General features: G+C 33.1%; 1 protein-coding gene across 2 annotated transcripts; it reads left to right on the top strand.

Annotated features, from left to right (window-relative positions):
* The first annotated feature begins 1,688 nt into the window (after positions 1 to 1,688).
* Positions 1,689 to 27,466, top strand: LOC111503816 (PR domain zinc finger protein 10). Of its 2 annotated transcripts, XM_074173637.1 has the most exons (13): positions 1,689 to 1,807; positions 2,071 to 2,234; positions 3,837 to 4,254; positions 8,198 to 8,521; positions 9,826 to 9,921; positions 9,971 to 10,144; positions 10,200 to 10,330; positions 14,891 to 15,237; positions 15,320 to 15,575; positions 15,645 to 15,887; positions 18,491 to 18,836; positions 22,464 to 23,096; positions 24,385 to 27,466. In XM_074173637.1, the coding sequence occupies exons 2-13, from the start codon at positions 2,106 to 2,108 to the stop codon at positions 24,402 to 24,404; spliced, it is 3,117 nt and encodes a 1,038-aa protein (XP_074029738.1). In that variant the 5' UTR covers positions 1,689 to 1,807; positions 2,071 to 2,105; the 3' UTR covers positions 24,405 to 27,466. The 2 variants fall into 2 exon arrangements, with proteins under 2 accessions (XP_074029738.1, XP_074029737.1); XM_074173636.1 differs by having other exon boundaries at positions 1,749 to 2,234.
* Positions 27,467 to 27,818: the final 352 nt, after the last annotated feature.

Raw genomic sequence — 27,818 nt, 5'->3', positions numbered from 1 at the left:
GATGATCGAAACACGTGTGTGTGTTAAAATAACAATTTGGTTCCAAACATTGCATCACAAGAATGCATGTATTTGAATCACAAACGAATACGTTTTGAATTTTTGAATACATGAGCGTCAGAATTCGTCTCAACTTTTGGTGGAATTTTTGACTCTTGTCAGCACATACTATCTTCAGAAAAAACAATTATAAATTTCAGAGTTGTAGAAAAAAAAAGCCGTTATCGATTATAAATTAAAGGTTTTGTGAAAATATATAAAACCACAAACGTCGACTTGTCATTCAGAATCTAACGTTCGTAAAATATATTTCACTATTTTGACTCTGTGGTCACGTGAATCAAATCAGCATCTGTTCGCAATGCTTCAGATTTTTAAAACCGAACACACCTTCTATGAAACTTCCTGAATATCTTATATATTATTAGAAAAATTACAATAAATTATATATTCTATGTTTTTCAGATGCATTGTACCGGTGTGGTTAAGAAATCTAATTATCAAGAGTAGGTTCCTTTATACCGGATTTTACTTGAAAAATAGGCAACAGTACATAGTTATTCAATTAAAATATATTTCATTGTCTTTGGTAGATTTTCTTACTGACAAAGTTTGTAACAATAGAATACAGGAGACACTTATAAATATAAGATGGAAAAAAATATACTTTTCGTTTCTCTTCCTCCTCTTGAAACAAGAATTACCGTTTATATAAATATAATAAAACTCATTTCAAATTTCATTAGTTTGGACTTCCCTTATCTAATATGATAGAAAATGATTTGAAATCTCTGAAAGAAAATCCCAGTGCCGAAAACCGAAATAGGTTTGTTGATGCTCGCAATAGCTGCAAACTTAGAATAAATGAAAGCGAATAACTTCACAATCAGAGAATTAGAGATAAACTGCTTGCCAATCATAACGGGTTTAGATCCTTCTGGTCGTTTGCTAAAACTGTTAATCAAAGCTTTACAAAATCCACAATTCAACACTAACACAAGCAGATGATTCAATTGCCACCACATCCATAGAAAAAGCAAATCTATCTTAAAAATTTGCGTCCCACTCCACAATCGATTTTCTGGGAAAGGCATCATCCACTATTGCAACACTAGAATCCACATTGCCGAAAATTACTTTTCGACAACGTCTAGTCAGGCGAATTTGTAACAGCTCAATATCAACCTAAGCATACCCTAAAGCTACTGGATTCCATTCAGAAAAGAGCCATCCGCCTGATGGGAGACGCGATCATCACTTGCAAACTAGATAGATAGAGAGATTGGAGATTTGTCTCTCTCTCTCACAGATACTTTCACGGGAAGTAATCAAGTGATTTGGCACACTTGATTCTACCAAGTGCGGTACATATCAGAAATACGCTACGAACTGTGGCTGCTCATCAGTACACCTTGATCTTTACTTTACTCTTTCATTTGGAGAACTGCGTTCATGTGGAATACACTTCCTGAGAACGTTTTTCCAAATGGATTTAATCTCAACGATTCAAATTCAAACTATCCAAAGTGAATCGCTAATTTCGCACAGATACCGCTCTTAGAGCGCGTTAAGGATTTTTCTGTAGTGCTTGTGTTTTTTCCTTAAAAAAAAAAAACTTTCATTAGAGGTGTCCGATCAGTCCAACGACAAAGTCGAAGGCGACTATGGTCTTCTATTCGAGGACCCTGTTTCATTAAGAGGGAATAACCGAGCGCATCTGTCATTGGAAAAGGAATAAGAAATATAGAAAATAGAAAGAGAAAAAAAACAAAAATCAAAATTAACATGGTCGTCAACTAGTAACTATGTGAGTAGTTGACCTGTTGGAGACCTGAGTTTTTCAGCCTATAGAACGTGTTAAAGCGAAAAATATTCTAGTAATTTTGTTTCAATTTTGACTCCACGAAAATATTTTCATATCTCGAATATCGATGCTATATTTACTTTTCCCTTTCTACAAAATGGATTCCTTCTAAAATACTATTTTGATGTATTGGATTTCTACATTACGAAAGTTTTATAAATGGAGTGAAAATGTAAAATGATGATTTTTGATTCGAGAGTTTTCAGGTTTATACTTTTATTTATATATTAGTCAATTAGCGATGGAGACTATAATAGAAGGGCCTCAGGATGACAGGGGCCAAATGCAGGATATTAATATTGTGGGTGCTGCTAATTGGAATAACCATCCGGAAGAAATACCTAACAACTCCACACTTCTATACATAGCTGTAAGTAAATAATGCTGATGAATAAAGTGTGGACTACTTTGGAAAGGGACAAGATATCAAGATCGCATAAATTTCACCTACGAAGTCATCACTCATTGTCAAGAGATTTACCATCAACTTTTTTCAAATGGAAAGGGGGTGTTGTCTGATAGGTTTTTCATTTCCCTATACTATTCTACACTAATACTGGATTTTTAGATTGAGTGACGTGAATACAACTAAAATTCAAGCTATTGCTTTGTAACAAGTGCTAGATTAATTTGCAATAATTCTCAAAGGCCAGCCACAATGTATCCGTAAAGTAAGAGATGGTTATGTTATATCTCTTGTGAAATTTCCCGTATAAACAACCAATCAGAGCACAGAATCACTATAATCAACAATTGACAATTATAAATTCTATGTCAGTTTTAACTTTATTAGTAGCTCTTTTTTGTATTTCAGCAATTGTTTATTATTGAACAGGTGTAAAATTGAAACAGCCTTGAAAGTTTTTGGTTAGTGCCTGACCTACGAAATAAACATTATCCATTTGCGTTAATGCTCTCATTACGTTGCGATTGCCTTATGTTACCCAATCTATGAATTCTGTGTAAGTAATTGGCATTTCCTTTTGAGAATCTCCAAAGAAATAACAATTTCAATAAAAAAATATTCAAAACTCCGTATTATTCCAATAAAAATTCAAAATGTTCAACCATTCTTTTCCTGTCAATAATGAATTGTGTCTTACAATATGGAATATTTCTGGGGTAGTTTTGTTTCAAGCACCTATTATTCGTTTTTCTTCTGCAACAAGCTTTCTTTCCTATCTGTGATGTCTAGTTATTAGACATCTGAAATTTAGTAGCCGGTTCATTGAAGTACTCCTTAGATTATTAGGAAACTGCACATTGAATATTCTTTCTGCTTTGTGATGGTGATGCCCTCCTTCAACAAATCAAAAATGCTTCATAAGAATGGACCAGTATTGTGATGAGTATCTTCAACAACATATGATAGGAAATATACGGAATGATGAAAAAAACGTACAGTTTTCTGAAAGATTTTTTTCAAAAAGTTAACAGAACAGAGCAATACTATTTTTGAATTCTAATCTATTGATTTCATGAGTAAACAGTCTGGCATTCGTTGAATTGTTATTAAATTAATAAATATTATTGCCATATTTATTTATTGAATGAATGATCCAACAGTATGTTGAATTATTCTCAAGTGTCATCTTATTCATTCCGTGAATAAATATTCCAAATTGTATGATATGAATTTATCATTATTGTTAGGAAGTGAATATTTCCAAAATTTATTAGGGTATTGAAATTATATTCATTGTTTGTTTGCAAATTTTAAAAATAATATAAAACTACTAGCTACTCAGAAACAGATGGTTCAGTTTCCAAAAATAAACTATTGTGGGATGGAGAATTGAAGTACCTTTCAAATGAGGTATCACAATAACTACTTTCCATTTGAAACGCGGTGGCAAGAAGTACTCTAAACGATTCCTTTTTATAAGAATTTTGTTCCACTTTGATATCTAGTGAAGTTCAAAAGTAGAGAAGCAGGAAGTCTTTTTACATTCTCGCATGTATACATTTTTAGGTTGAATATGTGAAGGATTACAAAATAAATGAAAGCAATCCCAATGTCACTACTCAATCTGAAGTTTATTCAGGTTTCGATGCCCATGTTAGCCCTCTGGACCCAAACATGAGTTCAGTTGCAAGATATAGTCCTGTATATAACGAACCTTCCACAGACTACAATCCAGTAGTTATCCATCATCTGGTGGCACAGGAAGGAACAGTTCAGAATGAACAATTTATCAATAATTTGAATACAACTTCACTTGGAACTATCCCAACCGTTCTCTGTAATAATGATATTAGAGAGGTGGGAAACGAATATTTACAGATGGTGGATCAGAATGGAGTAGAAATGAATAGTAATGTAGATAATCTTCAATTGGTACCTGAAAGAGAACAAGAAGTTGAGCTACTTATAACTGATGAAGCAACAGGTAAATTTTTTAGTCATAAATGGTAAATATTCGTTTTGACAGCTCACACTAGTTTTAGATCACATCAAAATTTGTCTGTCCCATTTACTTTTGGTAATAAAAACTAGTAAAATTTTGTTTTCACAATGGCTTATTGCAGAGTTTCATTCATCCATTACAAATATTTTCATAGAATAAAAACTTCTGCGTGCCACAAAATATTGCCACATTTCAAAATGTTTATTCAACTTTACCCTAGAAAACAAAAGATTATCACTTTTTGTGAGGCTTTCTTATTTATTAACAAGCAAATGATACGTTCTTCTCAATTCAGCCTTCTTTTATGGTTGCTCGGTAGCCGGGCGGTTTGACGTGGGTGCTTTGTTCTCTCAATCAGTCAGCCGATGGTTCGAGCCGCAGGCTGAATGCTCGATTTTCACTTGCTATCGTTCAACCCATGTTAGGAATCACACGTTAAAACGTGAGACCTTGTTAGTCCTCAGTTCGCACAAGTTTCGACTTCTGAGGGTTGTCGTTCGTAGGGGTGTGATAGCTGGTTAACGGTAAAAACATATTTCAAACACATTTTTAAATAAATGACTATACAAACTAAAAGAATAGTAGTTTCAAACCATGGCCACTTTCTTCAATTTGCTAGAAATGACTACTTCCCTTCTACTTTATACTCTTCGCTTTACTATCACTTTCAAAAAACATTACTATTCAAACGAGGGAGTTGAAATGGAAAAGAAAATCAAATGAAAATTATGCCAAACTTCATATCAACGTTTCAACCTATCCAAATGCTCAAATTATGACACCACACTCTGTTTAAACTCGGCAAGAAATGACTTGGATATTTGAAGAAGAAGAATTTTATTCATTTTATATAAGTGAAAAGTATATTATATCAGAGCAAAAAACTTAATGAATTATTGTTTTTGCGAGGTTATATACTGAGAAATTCACTTCACCAAAGTTTTGTGTAGTAAATAAACAAAGGAAGTAAACTTTATCATTTATGGAGCTCATAGAAATTGGACAGTTCTATCAGAAAACATTATAAAGAATTAGTTAAGCCAAACTTAATATGTACAGCTGAATACCCAACCAGTACATATAGAAAAGGTTGTTTTGAGTGATGACGTATTCAGTGATATACTGAAGATGCATTTATTGTTTGAAAATTTCATAAACTTTTTTTTCGGGTATTTTCACCTTTCTCAATTTGAAAAAATATAAAAATTGTGATGGAAAACTTTAGGCAGGTGTAGAAAGGGCAAACTATTCAGTTTACCCCAATAAGTTACTGCATAAATTCAAATTATTTCAAGGAAATAATTTTGCTTGTGAAAAAAAGAGCTGAGAAATTTTACAGATAGGTACTTACCTTGACTTTTGGGAAGCTTCATTCTGCTTTCGTCAGAATTGGAAAGAGTCTAATGAAACTGCGGCCAGAAGGATCTTGGTCAATAGTTGAGCAAAATTGTGATTTTGTTCAATAAACTACGATTATTGTTATTATCCTAATGATACTGGCAGGTTCTTCTTCACAAGTTCGCTTTCTCTTCAAACATCCTTGACGATGTCAAAAGTGAAAATACACAAAAAATAAGATCCATAAAATCTCTGATTTATTCCCACAAAAATGATTCTCATTCAATGTTCAAATTGGATGGATAATTGATCCTTCAATGTAACTTATGTTTTGATTGAGTTATTATATTTTTCTGTTTATTCAATATATGTGTTTTTCATATATTTCAATTGTTTTTAATCTCTTAAAATACTTTAAAAAATCATGGGAATGAAAGTTAAATACAATAGTAATATTTGATACTTTAAAAAAAATCAACTTTTTTCTGAATAGCTTATTAAGTCAACAATATTATACAAATGAAGACTAACGTCACAGAATGTAATTTTTTGAGGGCTCTTTCCATCCCTCGTTCTATCCCTTCATACTGTCTTCTTCATTTCTGTTAATTAGGTCATCCATATTAGTTGAATTGGTTCAAAAAGATGTTTTGTCAAATTAAATATCATAAGTTAACTTCACAAAACTTTGACAGCTTAGACTTTTCAGGATATGATTTTCTTTTCTACTCCCTGGCTTCAGTTTCTCTTACTTATGACCTGTATGTTTAATAAGAGAAGTCAGTTCTCTCAGTTTGTGACAGAAATCATTCAAGAATACAGTAATATTAAACCACATCTCATTTTTATAACTTTTTTCAACATTTTCACTCTCTGAAACTCGAGAAGAGTGGGCGGGAAAGATCAATCAGCTCAATCTAATCAGAGTGAAGTGGTATCTAGTAATCTAAGCAAGCATGACCCTAGGCCGTACACAGGCACTGTAACAGTGTGTTGGGCTTTCGCAGCTATATATCAGTATCTTTCGACCGGTCTGTACTAAGTTGGAGGTCCACCCAAAATATTTGATCATTTTCATTGTATCTTTTTTGAAATGATCTAATAGTACTAGAAATGCAAATATTGCCTTTGAGTGATACATAGAATGAGAACAAAGGAAAGTGCAAACCAGATTTCAAAAAAATTAAACCAACACACAAGTTACTATCAATATTGTTCTATGCTTGTAACAACACCCAGAACGCACCTTCACTGAATATGATAATTTATTATTCAAATCAATAACACAATTCAAAATGCAATCCAAATATAAATCGCAGTAAACAATCTCAAGAAACCAACTGAACTCAGTGACTTAGTACATCGAAAGCTAAGCTCTTGGTACAACAGAATGGCAAACATGAGTTGCCTGCTTAGATCATGAAGAGGTCAAAGTGATATATTTTATTTCTTTCTATCAATGTCTACATAGCCTTAATGATGTCATTAATCTCTTCTGATTAGAAAGTTTACTATTTTTGGGTGGCATTCTTCATCTTTTTGATAGTTATGTACAGCTGCCAGACTGAGTCATGGCCGAAGATGCCCCTCCCTCAAGATGTGCAGTAGATGTGTAGAAGTCTTGTATCAGTCTGTTAGATTATTCGAGCCGTAAACATCCACATTCAGGACAGTATTCAGTTAGTGATGAAGATCAAAAGTAAATTGCATAAACAAATTTGAAATGGTCAAACTCATGAAGATACGATACGATTTCTCCCACCGGTCATGACTCAGTCCGGTAGCTCTACATTTGACAACATTGCATTCAATTCTAGTTTAATTTTATACACTGCCAACAATTACCTGTATACAATTTGAACTTTTTATTTATTCGTGTGTAATGTGTATTACCCTTATACCTCACTGTTACTTATACTATACGTATACTTATACTCTGTGTCCAAGATAAGGATGAAAAGCATGGGAACCTCGGAAACTATAAGAATCGCAAAGTCGGTTAAATCAGACAATTTCGAGTAGTTGTGGAGATGTTCGAAAAGAACCAAAAATCGCCGACTTTATTTTTTTCAGGCGTTTTTAAGAAGATATTTGAAAAACATTTCCTCGTGTACACTATTTAAACTGTACAAGGTGGTATTTACAGATTTTTAATCTGACGTTTCGTCTCCAGAAACCATCACCAATTTACATTTTTTTATGGGCAGGAAAAATGTTAGCCTTTTTTTGTATGGTTTCTGATTTTCCCACTTCTTATCTTGAACACATTGTGAATTTTCTTCAAGGCAAACAAACGGATAAGTCCCATGTAAAAGTGCCATTTAGTTTCATAAATAATTATGATTTAGTCTACTGGAAAATAGAAAGGTCTGCAGCATCTGATCAGAAAGTGTCATTTGCGTTGTTTTTCAACAAAAATGAGTGTCTGAAATAGTTGATTTTTTTACTTTTAAGTGGCAATATGTCATCAGATAAAAATATGTTGGTCAATTGCAACAAAGTTCAAAAACTAGTGAGAGCTATTAGAATGAAAATTACCTTTTTCATTTATATAAAAAATGTACACAATAACATATATAATTTTTAGGTATTTCATATAGCGTCAATGCACAAGAACTTTTAGTTGAGCGATGTTTACAAGATGACCAACAGCTTCTTGAAGCTTTAGCACCTGATCCAATTCTCGAATCAGATCTTCTCACACTTGATGATGGAACTTTGAAATCTGAATTAAATGATGATATCGATATGGCTTCTCAAGGAGTAACTCCTGTTGATTCACAAGTTGTAGATAATTATATAAACAGTTTGAGCAATAACGATCTTGGGAAAAGTTTGGACTCGCCTAGCACTTTCAAAATGGAAACCAGACAGAATAGAAGAAGTGATCTGGATAATGAGGAACAATTATGTAAGAACTTTGTTATCTTTATATTTTATGTACTATGTTTATATAAATGTAAGTTGGATTCAGAAGTCAACTTTATAGATGTCTGAAATATTGAGTAACTGCAGCAATTTGTTAAACTGAAAATACAGTTGAGATACATATTCTGACCTCCACCTGTTTGATATTTTTGTTGTTTTTTTATGAGTTAATTATACAAGTAACGAATCACATGGGACAGGCAGCTGTTTTTCAGAAAACAATCTGGGGCATGTACTAGTTTACAATCTTCCTCTTGGACGAAGGTTTCATATATGTAACGGAGCCATGTTGAAATTAATTGAGTCCCAGACACTTTGCTGTTTGGGTAGGATCTTTCCTGTACTGACAGGAGGTAATACCTCGAAACCGCGGTCTGCAGGTGATCTACTTGAATAATTTCAGCATGTTCCTGGTGCTGGATGAACAAGAAACGTGAGGTATTTTGGATAAATGTCTGTCGGTTATAATTCAATATCCAGCGTGGTATTACCTGGGAAAATGTATTTCATAATATTAATTTTTTTGCCCGATCAATTTATTACACTTATATTTTTGTGGTTTTGTTTTATTTTTTCTATTGTATAATATGGCTGTTGAATCGGATTCTATTTATATTTTTAACCATATGTATAAGAATATAGAAAAAAAAAAGATTTTTCTATTAAATATAACTTGTAGGTAAAATTGGAACCTATGGTTCAAAATGAATCTATTGAAAACATTTTTTCCAGTTTTAAATAATGCCCTCCTATCTAAAATCAGATTTTTCACTCGTACGTTTTTTTTGAGTTTATAGGCTAGGATTCTTTTTTAATATCAGAACAAGTTATCTGTCTAATTGTAGTTAAGGTTGATAAAAACTATCAGAAAATTCAGAATTTTTCTTCAACTTTGACATGTAGACCATTAAAAATATATATCAATCTGTTGCTGTTCTTTAAAGACAGCCTTATCGTTTATTGTCATAGTAGTGACACAGTAGTAAAAATTAAATTTTTTTATATGAGTAGCTTATAATATTTACGATTTTCATATTTTATTTTATTCTAGTCGATTTATCAATGTATCAATTTCATGGCCCATATGGCTTCCTTAAGCCTGAGAGGCCTATAACCATGATATATAAATTTTTTTGGATTTTTTACACATACTTGTAATAAATGGAATAAATGAATAAATAAATAAAGAGTTTTATTTCTGACAAATATTGTTGGTAAAACATGTTATTTAGGGAGTATCAATTGATGACACATCACATATTTATTAATTTTCAATTTTTTTTTCAGTGTCTTGCGTATACAGCATTACAGATAGACCAATTTTGACAAGAGCTCAAGCATCTCTTCCAGAAACTTATTTGTTCATAAGCAAAATTGGTGAAGGTATGTAGTAGCAAAGAAGAAGTTTAATTATACATTCCTGTTTTTGTAGAAGACGCTGTTTTTGCAAAAAAAGCAATACCAAAACGAACACAATTTGGTCCCCTGGAAGGAGTTTTGTTATTGCATAATGAAAACAATCCACTGAAAACAGATAAGGAAAATTCTCTAGTATTTCTCATTAAAAGTGAAGGAATAGTCTACAACATAGATGTTTCTGATGAAAGTAAGATAATCAATTTCACATGAAGCGAGATTTTTCAACAATGTACCATTTTCAGATACTTCAAACTGGATGAGATTTGTTAGGAGGGCTAACACTTTTGAAGAACAGAATCTTGTCCTCTCACAGGATAATAATGCTATATATTTTACTTCTACAACAAACATTCTTCCTAAGCAGGAGCTAAAGGTATTTGATTTTCATTTTCATTAGTCTGATCCAACGGTTCCCAAACTGGTGGTCGCGGTCCGTTCGGAAAGGGGTCGCGAGATGTATACCAATAATGGTGAACTATGTACTTAAATTTAGATGGCCATTTGGAGTTTTGAATTAAGTAATAATAATAATAAATCGGTTTGATTGATGATACAAAAAAAATACAAAGATACATTTGAAAATGAAAATAAGTTACAGGAGATTCTGGTACTCATTGGCAAAGTCTATAACTTTGTACATTTAATTTTTGCAGATGATTTAAAAATGTTTAAGACAATTCAAACACCAGATGATTGCTTAGTATTACAAACAGATTTAGTGAATGATGTTCACCAAATGATATGAATCTCAACGTGAATAAATGTAAATGTATGACGTACCTTTGAGTACTTACACCTGTAAACTATGATTACTACATACCGGGAGAACTTTTAACACGTGTCGAATTTGTAACTGATTTAGGAGTAGCGATGGATAAAAAACTGTTCTTACAGCTACATTATAATTATATTATAAACAAAGCAACAAAAATTCTAGGCTTAATCTGTCGTACTTCCAAGGACTTCTCTAATATTGAATGTATAAAAATGCTGTATTTCACTCTGGTAAGATCAGTCTTAGATTATTGCGGTTCCATTTGGTCACCCACCTATGAAAGTCCTGCACTTAACATTGAACGGTTACAAAACAAATTTCTTAAATTTTTGGCGTTCAAGTTAAAAATGCCTTTGAACGACCATTCATTAGATGATATTCGTAGGGTTGCAAATATAATGAAGCTAAGTAGTCGTAGAGTGGAAACTGACTTAAAACTCTTATTCCAATTATTAAATTCTCTTATTAACTGCCCTGCATTGCTAGCACAAATTGGCTTACATGTTCCTTCTAGAAGTACAAGGAATACAGAAATATTTGCAATAGATTTTCATCGTTGTAACTACGGTAAACATTATCCCCTGTCTACAGTTGCTATTGGTGGTAATAAAGTCGATCTGGACTTCTTTTCATTGAACGAAACAAAATTTAAGTTTGCGTTACGCTCGCTCAGAAATAAATTATAAATGGTAATAAATATAAACATAAACACCCTCATACTTATGATGCCCTGTTTGGAACCTTTGGTGTAGTAATGAATATTACTGGAGTTTTTTCCCAACACCAAATCGTTATTTCTAACACCTCGACACCAAATCGTTATTTCTAACACCTCGACACGTGTATCGATCACCAAGTGATCACTTGGTGATCGAAACACGTGTTGAGATGTTAAAAATAACGATTTGGTGTTGGGAAAAAAACTTCAGTAATATTCATTAACACCCTCAATTAGTGAATTTTCCATATCTTAATCTTCATTTATTTAATTAATATTTCAATTCAGTAAATTCATTTTCTCGCTGTTATTCTTTATTACTAAATTATTTTTACTTTTAGCAAGTAACTTAGATGAAATTATTTGTTGTATTCATATAAATTATTGTGAAATCTCTTAAACTTAATTGGGTGTTACCCGTTAATAAATAAATGAATAAATATATTTCACAGATTTAGTCAAAACAAAACAGAATTATTTAATAATTTTGATATGTAATTGTTAATTCATTTCTAAGTACAAAATACTTTTTTAGTGAGGAACGTGGGACTTTTTTTTTGTCAACAAGTTTCTTAAAACTTAGCTTAGTTTTTAGATACATATACAATAAGGTCGATTTCTTGCCTTGGTTTTAATGTTGACCAATGTAGAAAATCCGAATTCTCAGAGGTAGGATGTTGCAAAGGGCATGATGATTCTCAAAGCCACTGATGTTAAGCATAGATACCCAGATCTTGTTTGTAGCCAGAACTTGTTAACATCTTGGGTGCTGAAGGACATGAAAAGTGCCATCGCTCTATACTGCCCTGGCTGAAAGCCTTACAATCGAGCATCTTCCCCCTATCTATCGCCACCACTGTCAAGGAAACCCCTATTCCTTCGAACTCACCCCCCTCTACGTGCCACCGACGCGTGACGTCAACCACACGAGAGGACGAACCAGCGGGGGCAGAAGACCCTTTTTTCAAATTTATTTCCAAAAAATCACAATTATAATTACAATTTTACATTTAGTAACCTCCAAACTAAATCTAATACATTATTCCATCAATATAAACAAAATAAATTCTAACAATTATTTACATGTTAGCAGGCCGATGCCACTACAATCTTTATGTGCACTATCATTGGGGAGATCATTGTCTACCCCCCAGTTCAATGGCGCCAAGCTGACAACCTGCCCTTCACTCTCCCCGTTCATCCCTCACGACATTCTCGGCTCATTCGTTAACAAACCTTATCTATTCGCTATTCCTTCCGTTCTCTCCTTTCAATGCTATCTCTCCATTTTCCCGCTCCTGATATTTCCATTCACGCCATCCAGTCTATCACATGCTCCGTCGTTTCAGGCTCACCATAGCCACAGAAACATGGAAACTCCGGGCCCAGGTTAAACCTTGCAAGATATCCTGGGAAGTTACAATGTCCTGAAAGCAGCTGGGAGGCCTTATGTGACAGATTCAGTGATTCATACCCGACTCTTCTATGGAATCTGTAGAACAGCCGCTTAGTCTCTCCCAGGTCCCATTCCCTCTGCCACTCTGCCCTAATTCGTTCTTTGATTCTGTTTCTCTCTTCGTTCTTACTACCCATTCTTTTTATGTCCCATGTGACATTGAGCTTACCCATGCCTTCCGTCGCCTCTTCGTGAGTCTTCTTGTTGCCGAGATTGTTGCTCTCATGGCTGCGCTTCCAGATCAAACAAGTCCCCGCTCTCCTTGCATTCCTTTCTTCGATCATTCTCTGTGCTGAAGGACAGTTGCAAAGTCTTGTCACAGAATAGCTCGATGCGTAGTCATGAATCAGTGGGTTTAAGTCTGCCTCATTCACAGCCTGCTCGTTGAAGGGGTTAAGCATTCAGTTCCAACCGGTGTGTTGATCGTCGAGAATGTAGCTAAGGATTTGCTCTTGTAGACCTTGTACGTGAGTAGTAACCAGTTTGTGCAAGTTGTCAGTGTCGAGATAATATTAATTGCTTCCATCAAGGGATGTGATAAGCTCATTTGTCAGTTCAAAGTTTTCATATATATTCTTCTCAACCCCTTTTACCAAAAGGCTAATTTCCTTAAAAACGAATTGACTTTGCCTTGTGCAAAAAATATGGTTTCGTCTCTTCCCTGCAAGGAAACGTTGATATCGTTCAGATGATGAAATATGTCCGCTAAATAAGCAAGTTTTAACAGCCATTCGTTGTCACTCTGTGCAGCAAGAGGCATTTGTTCTGTGCCTCAATTTCTTCGCATAACTGTGATAACAGTCGACACTGTAATGGCCGGCTTTTTACAAAATTTACCAACTTAACAGTTTATAACTCAGTGGGCATGATCTTGGTAGCTAATGCCTGGCGATGCAGAAATCAATGAACCCAAGTGGCATTAGGCGTGACATTTTTCATCCATCTCACGAAACCGCTGTCTTTCCCAACCGTTCCATTGGCATCATTACTGCAGATTGAAGCTAATATGCAATTTGAAGCTAACCGGTAGCAGATATGAACATTTTAAACATTTATTCACCTGTTGCGTGGTCAGGCAAAGGTTTGCAAAGTAAAATGTCTTCTTCCACACTACCGTAATCCTCAACGCGAACAAAGCACATAAACTGCGTCCGTAGACTCGTCAACTTTAATGGAAAAGTACTCACTTTCCTGCAACTTTGTTTTCAACTGATCCTTTATGTCTTGAGCTATCTTGGCAATGTGCCTCCCCACCGAATTGTTCAACAGAGGGATGGTGGAAAGTTTCTTAGCTGCATCTGGGCTGATCAAAGTTGAAACCATATCCTGAGCAGCATGGAGAATAAGCTCTTTAGTAATTGTGTGTGGTTTACATTTCTTTGCTATTTGTAAAGCCAAAGCACTTTTGCTTATATTATTTCCACTTAACTGAACTACTGAATTTTTCTGGTAATCTAAAGCAGTTAATTCAAAAAAATCTGCTGGCGTATATTTAAAACTTGGAAGTTTACTTTTTAAATGACGAATCATCTTAGAAGGTTTCATAATGTCGATCGATAACAACTCGATGCAAATTGTGGCTGATTTCCGAGTTCCGTAAATCCATACTTAATATAACTGTCACTATAGTTTCTCACCTTTTTCCTCTTCTGTTCATGATCATCATGAGAAGTCAAAGGCCCTGCACGCTTAACAAACTTATCCATAGAACAAATCAAACAATACACGAGCAAACAAAACACGTATGTGCTTTAGCCACTGCCCAACCCGAACTGGACGCTCCCCACCCCTCCGCCCCGCCCAGTGCCTCTGCCATAGCTAGCCCCTCCACCTTTGTTCCCCCACTTCACAGACACCTGTGCTAAAACGGAGGTCGCGGCTAAAACGTATGGGCTAAAATGGGTCGCGGAAAGAGAAAGTTTGGGAACCGCTAGTCTAATCTGATTGTACAGTTTTACAAATATTTCATTACGTACTGTTTCAGGTTGGATATAGTAGTGCATATGCTGAGCTCTATAATCTAGCAGTTTTGAAGCCCAAAGAAGAACGCACTTGGCCGTGTTATGAATGTACATTGAAATTTGAGTGTTCTGAAGAATTACAGAACCATCTGAACATTCACGACGATGATGGAGATGAAAATATAAAACCAAAAAGAAAGTTGAACAGAAATAAAAAAAGATTTTTCAAGAGATATCAGACTGAAACAGTTGAATGCAACGTTTGTCAGGAAGTATTTTTTCAGTACAACTACAGCTTCTTGAAACTTCATGTTATTCAGAAGCACGGATTCACCAAAGGAACTGTTGAAGATTATTTCACTGTTGTTTTGTAAGTGCACATTGGAATATTTTACATTCTTTGTCAAGGTTTAGAAGGGTAAAGAGACTTTTAAAATATAATTTTTTTTTAGGAACTTCAGGTGTGATGTATGTGCTACAATTTTCAAATCTGAAGCTTTATTAAAAATACACAACTTAGAACATGATCCAGATTCTTCCGATGAGCAGCGAAATCATGTGTGTCCAGGTTGCCAAAGAAAATATCCTACCCAACGACAACTCGTTTTGCATGTTATGCAACATGCTCTTCCTAAAAACGTTGTTCAGTCAGAGAGAGTCAAATGCCCCGTTTGTTACAAAATGTTTTCTCAACGTGAAAGGTTACAAGTAAGTAATTTTACTTGTTTGTTACCATCTCCAATAGTTCCATTTCAAATAATAGTCTTTATTTTTCAGAAACATATGTTAGTTCACGGTTCGGAAGAATCCAAACCATTGCAATGCAAAACATGTAAGAAGAGATTTCTCAACAATTCTGCTTTGGCTTGCCACATAAAAACTCACTTTGCTGGAAAGAAAGTTTTTGAATGTCCTATATGCAAAGAGAGTTTCGATCATGTCCTGAAACTCAAAAGCCATGTTCCTATTCATTGTCATAACAATACCTTCACCTGTCCGCACTGCAAGAAGATTTTCAGGGTGAGTGACATAAATAATCATACATTATTGAAAAACCATCAATCATTTTTATTGATCAGGATATTCATAGACCCCTGCATATTTATTTATCACCGAACATCTCTGTCAGTGTATCTAAGATATTAGGTCATCATAATTCGGAACTGTTCTGAACTATATTCAAAATATAATAAAGACAAGAATGATAGACTTTGTTGATCGTTATGTGGGATTTGATGAGTATTAGTATGGTTTTATCAAGGGTAGCAACACTCTTAAGCGCTACCATAGATTTCATTCATAATATTACATCGGAATTGGATAAAAAAAGAATGGTTATTGCAGTGTTCATTGATTTAAGAAAGGCATTTGACGTTGTTGACCATACTGTTCTTCTGAACAAACTATGTTGTATGGGTATAAGGGGCAAAACTTATTCTCTCATTGAGAAAATTTTAAAAGAAATATCCCAGTTTGTCGTTGTTGGTGAGAGCATGAGTGAGCATATTAAAAATATTTGTGGCGTACCACAGGGTTCCGTTTTGGGGCCCCTGTTCTATACACTGATGGTACTGTCACTGAGGCAGGCCGGGCTTAAGGGAAGGTATTTCACGTTCGCCGATGACACGGTCCTTTTGTACAGTGGATATGATTTACATTTACTGGAGAACACAGTTAATGAAGATCTCTCTAATTACTCAAATTGGCTTGCACATAATAAACTTAAGGTGAACTCTGCAAAAACCGTTTACATACTATTTAAACAAAAAAATAGAATTTGTGGAAACATTGAATAAGGAATAAATAACTCATCCTTAATGAATGTTGCAAAAACCAAGTAGGTATTTGGGACTCATAATAGATGATAAGTTAAACTGGTCAGGACACATAGAACATATTAATGATAAAATTGTACCAATATTAGGAGCTCTATATAGGTGTTCCAGTTACTTGCGTTTCAGTAATAGATACTTTGTTTACAATGCATATATATTGGCAAATCTTAGGTATCTGTTGATCATATGGGGTAATTGTGGCATTACTAATTTCAAAAAAATTCAAGCGCTACAAAATAAATCAATAAAAATTTTATTTCAAATTCCATTTCGAACCCACACAAATGATTTATTCTCACAGACTGAACTACACTCAATTAAATATCTACTTAAACTTGAGCAATTCAAGAACATATATAAAATAAAAAACAAAATCAAAAGCAACAACGATCTACTAGTCAACAACCAGTTTTATGAGTATAATATAAGGGGTAGAAATGACTTACACCTGAGCATGGTAAGAATGAACAAAGGATTATACAATCCTTTTACAGAGGCTATAAAAGTCTTCAATGAATTACCTGTCCACATACGTGAGTTGCCGGGCTATAGTTCATTCATCAATAGTTTAAAAGAACATCTGAGCCTCGAGGCACATGTCTGATACTTTGATACTATGAGCTTAGTAGTGGTTTACTAGTTTTTACGTTTCACTTATCATGTTGAATGTTTGTGAATCTCGAGACCAGCATTTTTGCTGATTAGGGAGAATAACAACATATTTTATATTTATAATGTCTTGACTATGTTGAACTGTACGCTGTTGTTTTAATTGTAACAAAAAAAAATATCTTTTGTTTTAACAATATTGATCAAATTATTCTTCAATCATTTGTCTCTTCAATGCAGAGTTGTTTGGAAAGTGTTCAAAACAAGTTTCTGTGTTTAAATTGAAAGCGTAGGAGAGATTAAATTTTGGAAAAGAAAAGTTTTGGCCTTCTACTTCTACATTTTGATTTTAATAAAATGTGAGAACTTTCTTTGCACGATCTACACATTTTTGTAGAGTTAATTTTTGAAGTTGATTGGAGAAGTAGAGAGCCAAAAACCTTTCTTTCCCAAGTTTCTGTGGTATTGAACAAAAGTCATTTTCTGAATTTTTTCCCCCTAATATTAGAGTCTTGCAATTCTGCTACTTTTCATATCTATTCAAGATGACTAACCAAGTATGAGAGAAATGTAGTTCAAATAACTCTTTAGAAATGGATAATACACCTGGACTGAATTGATTTTTGATAAAACAGTACACTTATTCTATTGAAAACACCTTTGCGTCACCAGAACAAAAATACTGCTAACCAAATTAGCATTCATCAGGAAATGTAGGACTACTTATCAAATAACAGTATTCGTAGACTAAAGACTGTGGACTATGAATATGATTTATTTTCTGTATATTTTTTTGTAATGGGATTCAAACAGTCATCAAATGAATGAAATAAATGAAATAATAAAATGCATTCTAGTCGGTGATAAAATAGCATTTGAAACATTGATAACGTAAAATTTTTATATCCATGAAATTAGCTCTCACATCTGTGGGCGCCCAAAATCATTCGTTCAATATTGTCCTGCGTTATGAACTAGTTTCATATGCTATTAATTTATCATCAAAATTGTTAACTATTTTATTAACTCAAAAACATCAGTCAACATAGATCAACTTTATTTTTTCCCACAAATCTCTTGAAAAATGATTAAATGTATGAGGGTCTATTTGATAATTTCCAAATTAAATGATCAGCATCTTTTCCCTATGTAGTAATTAATAATCTATATTATTTTTAGAAATACAGTATTATTAGAAAACATATCAGAGCCTTTCATTGCGAAAGGACCCACGATTGCCAACACTGTTCCAAAGTATTCCCAACAGTAGATAAGCTGCGTATGCATCTCCTGAGGCACTCTGACCACAGAGAATTTTTATGTGCCGATTGCGGTAAGCAGTTCAAGAGAAAGGATAAGTTGAAAGAGCACTGCAAAAGGGTACATTCAGAAGAAAGGGAAAATACAATTCCTAAGCTTTCAAACAGGAACAAAATCAAGAAATTCACACCAAAAGTTGAGCCCACCGATTTTCATAGATTCATATACAAGTGTCACGCTTGTTTGGTTGGATTCAAAAGGAGAGGTAAATATAGATTGAAGAAAAAAATACTTATTTCAGATGTATAGAGAGGGTATTTTGTTAAGGAAGTGTGACAAGGGTATAATATGCATGCTACAAAAAATCTGTCCCTTACGCATACAATAAAGTTCATGGTTGTATTTTACATTGATTTGATGAACTGATTTTGAAAAAATGAAAACGTAAAGAATCAGAATTAGCTATAAGGGATTGACAACACATTTTCTATACTGTTTTAATGCACATTTTTGAGAGTTTAGATTTTTTATGTTATTCTACACTGACATAAAGAGCAAGTACACCTACAAATATAACCAAATTACTGAATCTATGGAAAATAATGAAAAAAGGCTAGACTTATTCTATTAAATTGAATGGAGACCGAAACTTTAATAAAACAAATCTATGCACGAAGTATCTCAAATGGAATATTTCAAATTAACGGAAACATGTCAAATGCCTTTTCTTTTATGGCAAAGAATTTATTATTTTGGTTCAATGATTTGTAGTGAACTTCGCCAAAATATCAAATGTGTGGTTAACTCCAAGAGGTATTCACTTAGATATTGTTGAATTATTATTAATAAATCGCCTCATGGATTATCTATGATAATAACTGTACAGTTTTCGCAATAAATTATACTTGGTTATATTTTAAGGTGTACCAATCCAACTGGTGAAACTACCGTGTAGGTAAACATGCTTCAAATATAATTCATTGTGAAAATTGTTATTAATTTTCTTTAATGAATGAATGAATCCGTTTATTTAGGAAATCCTAATATACATACAATAATAATAATAAATCAGTAAACAATAATAATATGTCCTTAAACAACAATAATAATAACTAATAACTAGAGTCATACATATGACCGTAACCTAACAATGTTGAGAAATAAAATAGAAAAGGAAACAAAATTCAAAGTTAACTAACTTAGATAAAACTATACTAACAATTTAAAACATACTGATACATGATAATAAATGTTAAGATTTAAGACACGTTCTGCATCATTGAGTCTCTTCCTACAAAATTGTGTTTGTTTTAATATAGTTGTTCATTTTAGATTTAAATATATAAATACATTCGCTTTGTTTTATGTCTCTTGGCAGCTTATTAAAATGGTTTAAACCTTTATAAAACAATATTTTCATTGAGCTGGTTAATCTGCATCTTGGCAAGTGAAAAAGATAACTTTGTCTTGTCTCGTAGTTGTGAGTACTATCACGTAAGTAATGAATTCATCAAAATAAGATGGTAACATATTATTAAAAGTCTTAAAAATAAATATCATTGCTGATCTATAGAACCTTTCTTGTATTGATAACCATTGTAATGCGTCGAGCATAAACTTTATGCTTGTATAATGATTACATTTTGATATGACTCTCATTCCACGATTTTGTAGTTTTTGTAAAGTCGAAATTTTGTTTTGATCACACCCATATAATAATGTACTACAATATTCGAAATGAGGCTGAATGATTGTGTTATATATAGTGACCTTGGAAAAAACTGACAAATGATAAGAGATTCGAGTAAAAAAATAAAGTTTCTTTGATATTTTTTTAGTTATGTATTCGAAGTGTGCATCATAAGATAAACAGTTGTCTAACATGAATCCCAGGTATTTAATTTCGGTTACAAATTCAATTTTTTCTCTATTAATTTACAAAGAATAGTAATTTATGTTTATATATTTATATTTATATGCTGTGGTCAGAATCATGGCTTTTGTTTTAGACACGTTTAGTTTTAATTTGTTGACGTTCAAGTATTTATGAATCTCCTCCAAGCAGATATCATTTTTGTCAAAGCTATCTCTAAATCTTTATGAGATGCTGTTAACATTGTATCATCAGCAAATAAATTCATAAAGTCACAATTTTGACATAAACTGATGTCATTAATATATATAAGAAATAGTAAAGAGCCCAAGACACTTCCTTGAGGTACCCCAAATTTTGTGTTAATAGGAGATGAGAGAACATTACCCACTTTAGTGATTTGTCTTCAATCGCTTAAGTAGTCCTTAAACCATCCTAGCACTGTTCCTTTAAGACCTATAGCTTCCAATTTTTTCAAGAATATATTACGGTCAATTGTCTCAAAAGCTCTTCTTAAGTCTAAGAATACTGTTACAACATAATCTCCGTTATCAATAGATTGAGTCCATTTACTAATCGTAAGTTGTAAAGCCGTTTCACAAGAATGATTTTTCCTAAAACCGGATTGATTACTTATGAGAATATTATTGGCCTCAACATAAAAAAAAACATTAAAAAACGATTCAGTTTATTCATAGCCTTATTTTTGCCATTTAACTGCAACCACCTACAGCATAAAGCTTTGTAGTCCAAATATTATTTATTTCTGTCCACTAATTTAAGTTTTTCTGTTATATAAAACTCTTTATTAGCACGAAAGCTCCCAAAATTCAATAACAATCAAAGTTTACGTTGAAGTCCTATAACAGCTCACACAAATTAATAATAGCACGAAAGCTCCCAAAATTCAATAACAATCAAAGTTTACGTTGAAGTCCTATAACAGCTCACACAAATTAATAATAATAATAACCGTTCAAATTGATACCCTGTATATATATTTGTAACATTTTTGATTTGTATCATACACAGTCGACAAAATCTCTCTCTGTTATATATACAGGTTATCAGTTTGAAAACTTCCAGTAAACAATATGAGGAATCGAAAAAACGTGTCAATTTTATTGTCAAGGGGGCACTTTCAAGGACTATTTGTAGCCTTCGTGGTTCAACCCCCTAGAAGGGGTAGATGTGGTCAAGTGCCACATCATCATGGCATTCAATTCTGCTTCCTATGGTACCCTGACTAATTATTTTTTGATTAGCATTTTCCAAAAAATAGCGTTATAAACTAACAGAAGTAATTATTAATTAGTATGCCTATACTGAGATGTATGGTTTGACCAGAACTGGTAAGAATACTAGATGGTACCGTTCCAACCCTTTTTTAGGGTAACATTAGCCGGTATCTTCAGTCAATCTACATCAAAAAATAGTCTAATAGTAAAACGTAGATGGTAGTAAAGATGTGTTTATTAAATGCTGATTTTTTTAATTATCATGGTGTCCATACATGATTCAAATTTACACATACAAACGATATAAAATACAATTTTCCATACAAAACAACATATATTCTATGGCATACTTTAGAAACTGAAATACACATCTCGGAAAGCCCTGAGAACTATGGTGTAACAAGTTGACTAATACATTTTATGATTTACCTCTGTACTTAGTATTTAATCTTTGAAATTGTTTTTATGTATACCAATAATATCCGTTTATTGTTTACCCCTTAATCCGTACTACGTAAAATTGCAAATAACAGTTTCTATTCCTTTTTTTCTAATACTTTCTTTGTCATACACCGATCAAAACTTTAGGCAGATACGATTTTCCCACCGGCCATGACTCAGTCCAGTAGCTGTAGGCACTGAGAAAATGTCAGTCTTTTGTAATTTTTTGCCATTATTTTGGTAGTATTATTTGGTATTCACTAAACATTATTTAAGAACAATATTAGATAGGTTTTGTGTGATTTTACAGACAACTCTAAACATGTAAAATATATTTAAGGTATGCTGGTGAATCATTTGGCTAAACGTCACCCAGATATTCCTCCTGACTCTGTTCCTGAACTCAACTTACCAATTCTTCAAACCACACGTGACTATTATTGCCAATATTGTGATAAAGTTTACAAAAGCAGCTCGAAGAGAAAGGCACATATATTAAAGAATCACCCCGGTGCTGCGTTACCTATGAGCAATAGAAAACAGGGCTCTTTGCAAGAAGTATCTGGGCTTCCAAATCCTACTTTCTCTCAAACTGTAGGCAGTATAACTACAAGGCCCCAAAATTGCAAGTGGTGCCATAAACAGTATGCCAGCAAAGCTAAATTGTTGCAGCATCAGAGGAAAAAACACCCTGACCAAATGTCTGTTGAGGTAGGATATCAGTTTAAAGAAGAAGATTTGGGAGATGATGGCTCTGCGGAAAATGACAAGAATAACATAATAAAAGAGAATGCTGTTACGGAGTTTGATAAAGTTGTAGAGGATATGATGAGTAATGAGTTGGATGATTATAATCTGGAAGAAGATTCACAGTATTGTCATTTGTCAATAAATGAAAATGATACCTTCATCGAATCTAGCGAGATGGAAAATACAAATTCGCATTTATATCGACTGTTGGCTACAAACAATGGTATGTAAATTTCACCTTGAAGGATACTGTTACTTTTTGAGTAGGAAAATAAAAGGTTCATTTATTGAGTAATTTTTTTATGTGAAATGACTCTTGAAAATGTTATTTTAAATAACTAACAACTGACATATAATGAACTTTAAACCTGATACTTACGAGTATTGAATAATAATAAAAAAATTCATTTATCAAGAAATATAATAGGAAATACATATTGTGATTTATAAACAACAATAAACTTGAGTTAAAAAATTCCTTGTCTTAAATTAAAAATTGAGCTTGGTAAATAAATGAATGGTTTTCTCAATTCAATAAATGAATACAATCTTAGAAACAGATATCAACACACCAAAATCCTGTTTTATATCTTTAGATGTCTTCTATGAAAGTTCTATTTGAAGTACCTAACACAAGAGAAACTATCATACTTTTGAGAATTCGTGGGTCAAATGTGACTAATAGAGAATAAATTCAAGCTTTTTAGCAAACTGGCTTACAGTTGAAATTACTGAAATTATATGTTATTGCTTTTGATATTTCTATTAAAAGTTCCTGAGCCTTTAGCACGAAAGTTACTGTGTGTTGATTATACAATGAAGACCAGCCTTATTGAAAAATATTTCAAAAATTTTCACTGGTCATCTAAGAATGCCAACTAAATAAACTTATAGATTTTAGTTTATTCAAACAAATTGTGATTATGTCTGTATTTCCTTGCATTGATAAAGGTTGAGATGATTAGTTGAATTAAATTTGAAAACTTTTCATCAGTTTTTTCAGTGAAGTATTTGAAAACCCTGTTTGATGGTAGAAATGACAGAGAGGGTGATAAGTTGAAATTTGTGGCGAGTGGGATAACAAAAAAATTGCCTCTTGAAATTCACTGCTATTAAGTTTTTCCATAACAAGAACTGTTAGGGATAAGGTAAAAGCTGGAGACGGGAATGATAATTGTAGTTTTCATAATTACATAATACTGTATTGTATTGGAAAGATCTTGATTAAACCTGTTATTTCCGCTAATCAGTTCATTAATACTAACCTTGGAAATATGGATAAAAGTTTATCGAAATAAAATTCCACTCACAAGAATAACTTTTCATCTCAAATTGGATCCTGGTAAAAATATTTATTCGGAATTTGTATTATCTAAATGATGACTCAGATTTTTACATATTTGTTGATTATTTCCCAATGTCGAAGACACATCATCATGACATATTGGTTAGATTTATTGATGATATAAAATTGACACTAAAAAATTGAAAATGTATTATATTGTTTTCAGGAATGCTACCACCACGTTGAAATGAGGATAATCTAACTTAGTTGGGAATTCTTCATCTGCTCCTTCGTGAGTTTTCCGCTCTAATCCGAGGGATATTTGCCTGCAATCCGTACCGTAGGATGAAACCTGCGTGTTTTATCAAAGATTGATATACGATTTAAGGATGGTTTAGTGGAGGATGATTTAACAGAATTTTAGCAATAACTTGTCCATTTGTAATGATAACAGAATTTTATGCAAATGTAGCCAGATTATATTGTGATCTCATTTAATAGTGAGGACTACACTCACTGCTTCAAAATAAGCGAGTTATTTATTATATACTTTGAATCGCCTTGAGAGGTAGTTTAACAAAAGGAGAAAATGAGTTTTATGTAGTTTCTTTAACTTCTAACCGAGAGAAATTCACTACAGCATTAATTGACTTTGAACTTGTAAAACTCATATTGAATATGAATTTCTTATAGTAGGTTTTAGAGTTTGTAGTATGAATACGTGCTCTGTAATTGGATTTTTCATTTTTTGAGAAGTGTACCATGAGAAATTTCATTTGGTTGTAATTTAATTAGGAAATCAGTGGATATTCTGAGAAATGGTCTGTGACAAAAAAATACTAGTGTGCTTTTCAAAATTAATTTGTGATGATGAGCTTTAGGGGTCGTTCAAGTATTACGTAAAGAAATTTGGGGGGAGGGGGGGTCTTGTAAACCGTTACGATGCATTACAGGGGCGGGAGGGAGGTTCAAACAACGTGTTATGTAACATTGTATTTTTTTTATTCAAATATAGAATTAGTAATATAAAGTCTCCCAAGTTGGCAACCCTTTTCCTTCCATGTTTTACAGGGAATCCCTCGACTGTATTCTATATTACTCTTATTTTGTTCAAGCCCATTTTATTCGTTTTCAACAAATCACGTTTCTTGAATTAAGTCACTTTAGTACGAAAGCTTTTCGTTTTTTATTACATTGCGAAAGGTTGAAATAAGTATGTGATTTTATTTTAAGAGTTTATTAATGAAAGCTGAAATAGGTGGAAACATGAGAAGAACAATAGATGATGAAGCAAAAAATGTATATTAGGACAGGATCCAATGAAAAAACCGCGTAATCAAATGTAAGATTAGTAGTAAAGCCTATTTTAACATACTTATATGTGATTGATGAATAACAATATGAGGAAAATAAACAATATGCACATTAAGTAAACTTGGAAATCTTTTGTTTTATTCATTGTCACCGCAAACGCGATTAAAACGATAACAAAGGTACTTTAGCGACTTGCCAGTACTTTGCTCAACATAATTGTGACTTTTTAGGTAAATATGGTCACTTGGATGTTACGTAACGTTTGGCGGTATATTGAAAAACGTTACCGCGCATTATATAGGAGGGAGGGAGAGTTGAAAATCTTGAAGAACAGCGTTATGTAATACTTGAACGGACCCCTATTCAGAATTAGTCTTAAGGGCCTTCCATACTTGAGAAAATGCCACAATTTGGAAAATTCTTCTCATGTCCAAAAGTAGAATGTTCCAAGGCCCACTCGAAACTTGCTTATACCCTTGGCAGCTTTCATTTGAATATGGACCGTTTTATGTCTCTTGATAATTGATTGTATTGATGAAATATTTAATGAATCTGTGAATATTTGAAAATCATCAGTACACCAAACTAGTCACAAACTACATGAGCAGCTGAATGTTTGAATTCGAATATTACTCTAAGTCAGCGGTACTCAACCTTTTTTCCCCTTGAGCCACATAGTCTCTACTGCTAGATCTTGCAGGCCGCAATAATAAATCGGAACTGAACAAACTACTTTCAGGTTTTGTGTTATTAGAGTTAGACGTATGTAAAATACAATAAAATGCAACTGTAAAAATAAACCATTTATTTAAAAATTAATGTGATGATAGACATTGACGCAAACTATTTACAATTTCTGATAAAATCTGGCACATAATTACTACATGCTACTCTCAAAACGTAGTCCAGGTGCGAATCACTTAGTCGGGATCTATAAACATTTTTCGCATATTTCATTTTTTAATATGAGGATTCGCACAGGTAAGTTAACGCAAACAAGGCAAGGAGCAAGTGTACGCATTTTTTAAGCGTTTTGTAGTTATCCGGTACTAATTTCGGCGGTGGTAGTGCGCCCGACTCACAATCGGAAGACCGTCGGTTCGATTCCTGCCTCGACCAGATATTTTTCTCGAGAGAATTTATCTGGTTGAAGCTGAGATGAAAGGTAAGACCTCGTTAGCCCTTAGCTCGCACCTGTTTCTCAACTTCTGAGAGTTGTCGTTCGTATGGGGCGACAGCTGATTAACGTAAAAACAGATTTTAAACAGATTCTTCATGTTTGTTTATCTCTCAGTCTTGCCAACACCATTCGCGAGTATTAGAACACTAGGCTTTCCAGTGTTCGACCACAGTATTCGATTTGGGTCAAAAACCCCTACACATTTTTGTGTCGTTATCAGAAAATACTATTGTTGAATAATCTAAAAATATTGTATTAGCCTTCAGGCTGCAGAAAAGGCTAGAGCCGCCAGAGGGCTGCATAGAAAAGGCCACAGGTTGAGTATCGCTGCTCTAAGTTCAAATTATTTGATATTAAACATCCAAGGTATTCATTTTTATAAATAACATTGATTGAAAAGCAAAGATATTGTCATGAAATGATGAGTGGATATTGCTTGATAATTTATTACCAAAAAATCAAAGTTGAAGTAATGAGACTCGAAATAAAAATTTAGAGAGTAATAAATTTGACAATCGTTTCCGTTGACCGGAAACAATAAATGTGAGAAAATATGTATTTTCAATGCTATATTTTTGATTGATTTTCGGAAAATTGATTATTTCCAAAAAAAATTATATTATAACTCTAATGCTGAATGAATTGATGGTGAGCAATATGAGTTACCAATTGTTTGTAAACCCTCGATTGAACTTGTAATTTTGATTAGTGTATTTTCATTGGCATATTGGTTATTTGAAATTTATTGTGAAACTTTTCAAAATGTTATTCTTGTTACCAAAGAACTATTTAATATATTTTGTCTGCTTCAGAATTGAAAATTTTAATTTTTTTCCGACAATTATTTATTGTGCAGTTTTATTATTATTAATATACATAAAAGATTAGGATAAAAGTTTTGTAGAAGCCTAACGAAACAAACAGCGTGAGCATTTGAAATAGTACATTAATAATACTCTTGAATATCATTCAAGAACAAAATTCTTATTGACAAAGCATAAAGCCATACTGAAATTATGACTTTATTCCTTTTATTTCTACTTGGGAGTCATCGGGCTTATCCATTTTTTCAAAACCGCAGCTTCATGGGTAGATTGCGTTTTTCCTCCCATCTCTTCCTGACACACTTGCCAACATTCTAGTTCTTTGTACTAGTTCATACAGGT

The sequence above is a fragment of the Leptinotarsa decemlineata genome, unplaced genomic scaffold (assembly GCF_025532065.1).
Source record: "Leptinotarsa decemlineata unplaced genomic scaffold, Ldec_3_MD MMD2_tig00000251_RagTag_RagTag, whole genome shotgun sequence".
Classification (NCBI taxonomy): Eukaryota; Metazoa; Arthropoda; class Insecta; order Coleoptera; family Chrysomelidae; genus Leptinotarsa; species Leptinotarsa decemlineata.
This window is presented reverse-complemented; position numbering and strand designations above follow the sequence as displayed.

What these genes read in the sequence shown, in the direction of transcription:
- LOC111503816 (XM_074173637.1), top strand. Translation starts at nt 2,106, where the DNA reads ATGGAGACTATAATAGAAGGGCCTCAGGATGACAGGGGCCAAATGCAG. An exon ending in TATAACTGATGAAGCAACAG is followed by an intron (nt 4,255 to 8,197) that starts GTAAATTTTTTA and finishes TATAATTTTTAG; the next exon opens with GTATTTCATATAGCGTCAAT. An exon ending in CATAGATGTTTCTGATGAAA is followed by an intron (nt 10,145 to 10,199) that starts GTAAGATAATCA and finishes TACCATTTTCAG; the next exon opens with ATACTTCAAACTGGATGAGA.